We start from the raw sequence: 9,279 nt of genomic DNA, 5'->3' as shown, positions 1-9,279 counted from the left end.
AACAATGAGAACACATGGACACAGGGAGGGGAGCACTACACACTGGGGTCAGTTGGGGGGAAATAGGGGAGGGACGGTGGGGGGTGGGAAGCTGGGGAGAGATAGCAAGGGGAGAAATGCCAGATGTAGGTGATGGGGAGGAAGGCAGCAAATCACACTGCCACGTGTGTTCCTATGCAACAATTTTGCATGTTCTTCACATGTACCCCAAAACCTAAAATGCAATAAAATAAATAAATGGGAAAAAAAAAAAAAGATGAGAGGAAGTAAAAAAAACAAAAAACAAAAAACAAAATGCATTTTCAATGTTTATTTTCTTTCTCTTGGGTTTCAAGATACAACCTTGAGGCAAGCTGCAGAAGCCTTTCCTTAGACTTAAAAAAGACTCCACATCTCTCCCTTTCTCACGGTATATACTCCCTTCATATCTATCTAACCCTATGCTAGTATCTAATTATATGCCTTCTTAGAAGTTCCAGGAGCTAATCTTGAGACAGACAGACCAAGTCTGGAGACCCAGCTACAAAATTCCAGAGATTAATCCAAGGACACTAGTTAACAACCCAGCCATTGTTGAAGTGACATCAGCCCACACTCCAGGTGGAGTGGGACCCAAGTTAGCCACCAGAACAAGACACACAGACATCATACTTGGCCCAATTCCTTCATGCCTTCTTTATCTAGCTTTCCCTTTTTAAGCCCCTGCCTTCCACCAACCCCAGCCCCAAATCAGAGCAGTTACTTTGGATAGGAATCTGGCTGCTTCCCCCTTTTTACTGGTTTTGGTTAATAAAGTCACTGTCTTTATCAGACCTTGCTCTTGTTAATTGGACTATACAAGCAGAGACCATCTGGACTTGCATTCAGTTACAAACATACAATGTGCATATGTGGTAACAATGGTATTAAAACATTCCAATAATTAGTGGAGCTCATTCTCTTTATGTCACCTCAATTAGCCATGGGCTTCGAGAAGCACATAGAATGTTTACTTAGGGATGCCAAATTTTATTTTGTGCCACTGACTATTTAAAATTTAAATTACCCATACTTGTGTATCATATCCCCTTGCTCCCCCAACACCACCACCAAGACTATATAGCTCTGGGAGGATAGGAACCATCTCTCTATAAACCATATAGAAGCTCAAGTGTTACATCCTCTACAAAGCCTTCTGTGATGATCTGTTCTCAGCAGAAGGTAACTCCTTCCTTGATTCCTTGTTGTGCTGAGTGTCAGCACTACCCCTTTAAGATTTTTTAGCACATTCTCACTCCTCTAAATATTTCAAGCCCTTGGGGAATTAAAAAAAAATTCAAAAAATAGCTGGGATCCATGTCCTTAATAACAAAACTAAAAGCTAGCCATAGGTATACACATATTAATCAAGCTAAATTACAGTATGGCCATTTTTCTTCTAGTACAATTATCTTTGGCTTTAAGACAAAAATGAATCATTAGGGTTCTGCATGCCTTCTGGCAAAGAAATAAATATACAGTGTGAGCTGAATACTCAACATTGTGAGTGTCATTAGAACAAGTTCTATAGATATGAATTTCCCGAGTTAATCCTCCTTCATTATCTTCATTAGCTAACAATGCACATGGAGTCACTGCCCATAATTATTGCCCTAACAGACATGGATGTTTGAAATATTAACTTTCCCACAGACTCCAAACCTTTAGTAAGCAGCTCTCAATGATTCATTATATTAATAATACATGTCATCACACTCCTCTTAAATGTGCATGAGATTAAAAACCACCCATGTTGCAAACCTTCCAATATCATTTTTAGTATAATTTGTTACCTTTGAGATACTGTAATTGTAACAGCACCCAGGTACCACTGTAATAAAGATAAGTTTAATCATCTGGCTTGTAAGTAACCAGTATTATAACTTATTCCACTTTTACTCCATTTTTAACATGCATTCAAGTGAAAATATTTCATAACACAAAGTATAATACTTTTTAAAGTACATACGTTTTTACCCATTAATTCTTTCCCCAGAAGTCACTGCCACCATCAATTTGTGTTTATTTTTCTCATGCTTGCTTTACTGCTCTTATTACATATGTATGTATCTATAAATAAATCATAGATGATAAAAAATAAAGTAATATGTTTAATTCACAGGATAACCTAGTTTAATATTGTATAAAAAGGGTAAATTAATTTTGATAGATATTTTATAGACAAAGGAATAATTAAAAATTGAAATTTATCAAGAAATTAGCATGCAATATACTGATGTCTATTAAAAAGTACACTGTTAAGCACTATTTGGAGAATTATAATATCCTAATTCTAATCACATATTTTATAAACTTTTATAAATTCTGAGTTTATTCAAATTTTTACAGAAAAGATCAGATATGATCCAAAAATTGCATATACAAATCCAGAAGAAAATAAAATTCAAATAAAGGTAAAAATTACATCGTTAATCTCGGATCATGTTACTTCATGCATCATGATTAGAATGGTTACAGATTATTGACTTAAGTGTAATAATGGTAATAAAAGTAATTGCCACAGCTATATGCACCAATAGCTTACTTAACTTACTATATGTCAGGCACAGTAATAAGTGCTTTACATTAATATGTCATTTAGTTTTCACAATAACCAACTTGAGGAGATATTAATCTTATTGACATTTTACAGATGAGGAAAGTGGAGGTCTACACGATTAAATGATTTTCCCAAGGTCACAGGGCTTGGTAATCGAGGGGACCTGACTCCATGTCTATCCTCTTAAACACAAGGTCAGCCTCTAGATCCCCAGAATGCCTGTTTCCTTGCATGACCTTATATGAGTTCTCTGAAGTACCCAAGCTCATTTCCTTTAGCTGTAAAATGGGAATAACATTCATATATGCTAGGATTACTGAGAATTAATTAAGATAGTTTAAGAGAAAGTACTGAGCAAATCATGGAGCTATACAATGTTGCTTGTTATGTTACAGATAAAAACAAGGTTAAAAGTGAAAAAAAAAAAAACCCTGCTAATTGGCTCTTGGTCAAAATTTTCCAAGAAAAAATAGTATACTTAGGTAAACATTACTAATTGTTTTATCTTATGATATGGTTTGCATCTGTGTCCCCACCTAAATCTCACTTTCAATTGTAATCCCCAATGTTAGAGGTGGGGCCTGGAGGGAGGTAACTGGATAATGAGGGACTTTCTCATGATTTAACACCATCTCCCTTGGTGCTGTTGTTGCAATAGTGAGTTTCATGATATCTGGTTGTTTAAAAGTGTATGGCATCTCCCCTCTTTCTCTCTTCCACCTGCTCCAGCCATGAGAAATGCTGGCTCCCCCTTTGCCTTCTGCCATGATCATACATTTCCTCAGGCCTTCCTAAAAGCCAAGAAGATGCTTCCATGCTTTCTGTACAGCCTGCAGAACTGTGAGCAAATTAAGACTCTTTTCTTTATAAATTACCCAGTCTTAGGTATTTCTTTACAGCAATGTGAGAACAGAACAGACTAGAACAGACTAATACATTTAAAGATTAGAACAGACTAATACATCTTGCTTAGGTAAGACAGAAATTATTACATAAAGGCAAATGTAAATCAATATCTTTATTATACAGAGACAGAGAGAGAGAGAGATAAGCAGCAACAGACCAAGCCAGAAGTGAATAGTGAAACTAGGAATGCACCTTTGGAGATGAGTACCATGAAAAGTGTCATACCACTGGATTTGGTCTTTCTAAGAGCTCTTCAAAACTAAGGCTTTTTAAAGTTACCTGGAGTCATTATCAAGTCCTAATTTACTGTGATTCATATATATGTATTGATTTCTGGCAATATTTAATTCACCAGATATAGAAAGGAAAAATAATATTCAAAAGTGTCATTAATCATCATTTTAGATAAGTTATTACTGGGATTATTTTTTCCATAGGGCTTTGTGCTTTAAAAAATTATGTCATAAGTATCATGTCAATCAAGGTCCTAAAACAAGTATTACTGAAAATTTGAGATCAGGAAACTCGAATTCAACAAGATTAATAATGATAAGAAATCTATCTATATATGTTTTGTGTGTGTGCATGCATGTGTGCATGTGTGTGTGTGTGTCATACATGATGAGCATACAGGTGTCTCTCACTCTGGTTAAATATTAGAAAGCAGAAAAGTAGCCCCTCCTCTTCTTTGGAATTAGAGAAACCAGCGAAGTACTATATCAAAAATTAGGGGAAGAAAGATTAGAAGTAATAAATGGTAAAGAAAGTACCAAACCTCTCTAACACATACATAGGCCAATAATTACTTCTCTTAAGAACATGAACTTGGTGTTTTACCTAGATTAGGACAAGAGGCAGATTTTAGCAGACAGTGATGAACTGAATAACCCTTGTGCTTTCCTCCCACAGCACCAGCTCAGACAACCACAAAAAATGCCCCGTCACCCCTTGGCTGGATTTCCTTTTCATCCCATCCCCATTTCCACCTCTGTGGAGGTATTCGGTATCTAGCTATTAGGCTGTTGAAGAAACCAAGATTCTGGGATAAGCCTCAGATAACTCGTCTGTAAAATGAACTAACTAGCTGATTTCTAAAGTGCTAAGACCTCCCCACTATAGGAATTCTATGCCCAACAGATGTTTTGTTTTCTATTTCCTGAGGCATGTGAATTTTTTGTATCTAATAGCTTTGCACTTTTCTTAATGTCTGTTTTGTTAATGATTTTAAAGAAAGTATATATACAGCCAAAAGAAAAAAAAAATAGAGAAAAAGGCCACTGTAATTCCTATAGTCACTCTCAAGACTCTCACATCATTAAATGAGGAATAAAGGAGACTTTCAATTACATAAACCCACAAATATGCTAAGTTGCATTATCAAAAGTCTTTACTTGATTTTGTAAGAAGTAAGAAAACTGTGAGAGTGTATAGCATTTGCAAGGTCCTACCTACCTCCTGGCCGTTCATGCTCTCCATCAGTGTGTAAAAGCATGGCAATGGGCATCCCTACGTTCTTGGATCTTCCAGCCACAACCACATTTTTTCCAAATGTTTGAATTCCTTAAAATACAGAGTTTGGTTTAAATGCAGCATTGACAACAAGAAGTAAAATAAACATTTGAACAGCCAGCTGAAACATTCTTTTAAAATTTTCTAATTAAATCTGAATTATTATGTGGCTTGTCTATAATATGACCACACTCATGATTTAAAAATAATTCATTTTATGCTTCTTAGATTTGTCACTTCTTCTCTGATTACGTCCTCATTAAAAACCACAGACATTCTTCAGTTGCCATTAAGTTGCTTTTAAACATTAAGATTGACATTAAGAGTTAGAAGTGTAGAATCTTAACATATATTAACTGCTAATTATAAAATAAGCAAACTACAGCAATGTCACACTTAATTGGCAATCAAACGTTGAGCAATGCTGGGACAAAAACAAGTGAAAAAAGAGGCATTTTCACAAAGCTCATGCCTTTTTCTCCATAGGAAAGAAACGCTAAACTTACAGACATAGAAAGATGTAAAAAATAAAGCCTGCAGATTTAATACATTCTACTTCTTTTGGACTCATTTCTTCATAAGTAAAACAAAGAAGTTAGAACTAAGGATTTTCCAACACTAACACTGTAAGAGTATAAATCTACGATCTGTTTTCCCTTGGAGGTTTTTCTTTCTCAGAAAATAGCAGATTAGAAAGGAGAAAATGCCACCAAAAATAGAAGTAACAGTGATGGAGGTAGGAAAATCATCAATATGTAAGGCAATTTGGGGTCAATTAATGTAGAGGTAAACAACTCTATATACTGTAAGAGTCTGTGAGAGCGTTACTGAATCCAGCACAGTACATGTTAAATGTTTAAGATGAAAACCCAAGCCAAGAGAAATGATAACCATGAGATCATCACATATTTTAAAGGTAAAGAAAAAATATATTTTAGAAAAGTTTCTATCAAAAGGCATGAAGTTTATATTTTAGAGGTAGACATACACCACTACTGTGTGGAAAATTTACTTCCTCTAAGTTGCAACCGCAGTTATCTATAACCTGGCAAATGTTCTTCATTTTATTTTATTTTGAATTATGTTTTGACTTCTACAATTTTACATCTCTCTATATACTGATGCTTTATGAGTTATCATTTTCTGTCACCCTATAGGACTGAGGTGGCCCCATCAAGTCTCAGTGCACACATGCTCAGCTCAGCACCTAGCACCCATTTCCTGCAGACCACAAGTTACCAACCTGTTCTTGTTATTATTTCCCAAACAGCACTGGCAGTGGCAGGTATGAGAGAATGCTGATCAAGGCACAATCTTCCAATATTGATAATATGAAATCCATCAACATCTTTTTCTGGGGAAATTCCATTGCATATCGTTCGCTCATCAACATGGTCTGAAAAATAAATAAAATTTGTCTAATTTTTTTAGACAAATTTAAACTGTTAGATAAATTTAAGCTGTTACTTATTTGGTAGCTTGGAAAATGAAATCTGGGAATCTAAAGACACATCACTTATAATTCAGCTCCAAGAAAGGTATAAAGTCACTATTATTATTTGTCACAAAAATAGTAAGCAAAAATGTGCTTGACTGATGGCTAGAATGAACTGTAGTTGTAATATATGCTATTACAGACCCAAAAGGGGCTGGACCGGTAAAAGAAAAAGTTTGTGAATTAAATAATCCCAATGAGATCTGGTAATAGCCAGGTGTTACGCCTTTGCTTCAATAAGTTTGTATATTTAGAGGGTTTAAATCCACATTTATCTGACGTGAGACAATTTTATTAAATTAAATACTTTGAGCACTGCAGATTAAAGGGGTTTGTTAGTGTTAAGAATAATCATAACATCATTAGTTCTTAGCTTCCCCTTAAATGACATAACAAAAACGCAAATAGAAAACATGCAAACACACACACACACACACACACACACACATTTTCTCTAAAGCACTGGCATGGTGAAATCAAAATATTACTATGATTTGCTAGATGGAGAATAAGAATACAACCTGAGTAATAAACTAATCAAATCAAATATGGGATGCCAATCATCTCATTTTTCAAAGTAAGTACAGAAATATAAAATAGGCACCTATTACTCTAAGGAGAGTAGTTTAAATTACCACTAGCCTAACAATTAACCCATGTGCCTAATATATTAAAAGTATATTTTCTATGTAAAGTTTATTTGGCCATTATATAATGCCATTTAGACATAATTCTTTAAAACATTATAAAAGCCCAAGTTAAAACTTTCAGAAAACTATGCCTTGGGTTTTATACCTTTTGTATTCTGAAAGTGTGCTACTGCACCTTACTTTAAGTAGAGTCAATTAACCATAAGTAGACTACCAAAGTCCTTTAAATATATAAAAGTATTCATTTGAATCATATTCAAATAGAAACTGAGTCTTCGGACCGTCTCTCCAATCAATAGCTTTCACTTTCAATAACTGCATTCATTCAAAATGTTTTAGCAGGGCCTCCATCTATTTTCTATAGAGCTAGAAGATCATAATACAGATGCTAGTCAAACTTTTAAAAGAATACATATTTAACTTACTACATGAGGGTAAAAATAGTCGTTCTTTTTTTAAACAAATTATAGGTGATGATGATGATAAGTCATTTTAAATCACCTGCCACTCATGCAGAATCTTCATAACATGAATATTTTTTACAATGAAATCAAAAGCTTTATATATGAAAAGAAAAATAACTATATTTGAAGTATATATTTTTTAGCTAGGACTCAAAATAGTTTATTTCTAAGTTCAAAATTGGCTAATATATGCATGGACTGCACTACTGATTGAAAAGAACTCAACAAGGACTCTTTGTAGATTTTAAGAGCCATTCTCCAAACAATAAGCCTGAATTACACTGAATTTTGCCAACTACTATTGTGCTCCCATTCGCTGAAAATAACATTAAAGCTGTAACAAATAATTCATCACACACAACAGCTAAAATACTTGAGAAGAAATGTAAGCATCTGAAAAATTGGAAGCCAGAACTAGAGACTGATGGTTATAGATCTGTCCTCTTGTACATATAAACTTCAGCTCAGATCATAATTTAGATCACCACTTTTGTCTTAAGTATTTAAGCATTAGTAGTTTAAAAGACAGATGTGTGGACATACAAAAGGTATAGCAGATTCATAAAACCTGAATCTAAAAGGGAAAGAGCTTCATATGAGTAGATTAAAAAAAAGTGAGGATCACAAAAATCAAGAAAACCAATTCATTTATCATTTTTATATAACTCTGTTATCTCAGCAGTGTATTAAATCAATATTTATCTTTTTCCAGGAGAGATCTATCTTTTATTACGTAGTGTACATTATATAGCAATAATCTGAAGTCCTATATCTAACATTTAAAAAGTGCTTTACAATGATTATATTACTGTTACATCAATTTCCCTTTAATCTTCATAGTTACTGGGGACTAAGGTAGAAAAGGTATGATCATGCCCATTTTAAAGACAAGCTCAAGGAGTCTGAGTCAATCTCAAGCCACTACAAAGAATCCAGAGTTTAAATCCATATCTTTTGGCTCTAAGATCAGTTTTTCCTTTTGTATCATACAGAAGTCATAATAAATATTAATCACTTTAAATACCATTTAAAAACTGAAATCAGAGAGGCCTCCCTCCCAACTCCTAACAAGACATTTGATAACTCTAAAGTATCCCAAGAAATGTACCGTTTCTCCTAGGGCTCCAACTATAACACTATTCCTAGATTAAGTAATACATGTCTAAGCACATGCAAAAAAGCATCAAACATTTTACAGATAATCCTACTTCTTTTTGTTTTACGAGTAAGAGAAATAAATACATTTCCTGTTTTTGAATGACTGCTAGTAAAAGTTTCCCAAAATCTCACCCTTGGGGCACATGGCTTGAACAGAAAAAAGAATCATGAGACCATTGCATCAATTTTCTCACAATGGTTATACAACCGTTTTGATTCACAGAATACACTGGTAAACAACAAACCACTTAACATCTTACCCAAATGATGGTAAAACTGGTATTATTCACTTTGTGTTTTTCCCCCTTCTATTTAAGGTTATGAGAAATCATTAAATCATGCTAGGGAAAAAAGAAGTCATCAAATTAAAATCTGAACACTACAATAAAACAGCTCAGATAATGCCTCTAGGGAGCTCACTGTAGATTTATTACACTGAATATATATGTACTGTATACTACATAATAAAAAGTAGATCTCTCTCTCTCTCTCTCTCTCTCTCTCTCTCTCTCTCTATAT

The 9,279-nt window shown here is 34.2% G+C and overlaps 1 protein-coding gene across 13 annotated transcripts in view; it reads right to left on the bottom strand.

The window, feature by feature from the left end:
* The window catches only part of MTHFD2L (methylenetetrahydrofolate dehydrogenase (NADP+ dependent) 2 like), a 185,017-nt gene that overhangs the window by 113,548 nt on the left and 62,190 nt on the right, over positions 1 to 9,279 (bottom strand). For 12 of the 13 annotated variants that reach the window (XM_032261001.1, XM_032261007.1, XM_032261006.1 and 9 more), the window contains 2 exons: positions 6,237 to 6,389; positions 4,937 to 5,044 (listed from right to left, as the gene is read on the bottom strand). In XM_032261001.1, coding sequence (XP_032116892.1) covers positions 4,937 to 5,044; positions 6,237 to 6,389 — 261 coding nt within the window. The remainder of the gene's footprint in view (positions 1 to 4,936; positions 5,045 to 6,236; positions 6,390 to 9,279) is intronic. The other variant, XM_032261000.1, reaches the window with a different exon arrangement.

Source organism: Sapajus apella, unplaced genomic scaffold (genome assembly GCF_009761245.1).
Source record: "Sapajus apella isolate SASKATOON/1434 unplaced genomic scaffold, GSC_monkey_1.0 scaffold121, whole genome shotgun sequence".
In the NCBI taxonomy this organism is placed as follows: Eukaryota; Metazoa; Chordata; class Mammalia; order Primates; family Cebidae; genus Sapajus; species Sapajus apella.
The sequence above is the reverse complement of the archived record's forward strand: the minus strand, read 5'-3'. Positions and strand labels throughout refer to the sequence as shown.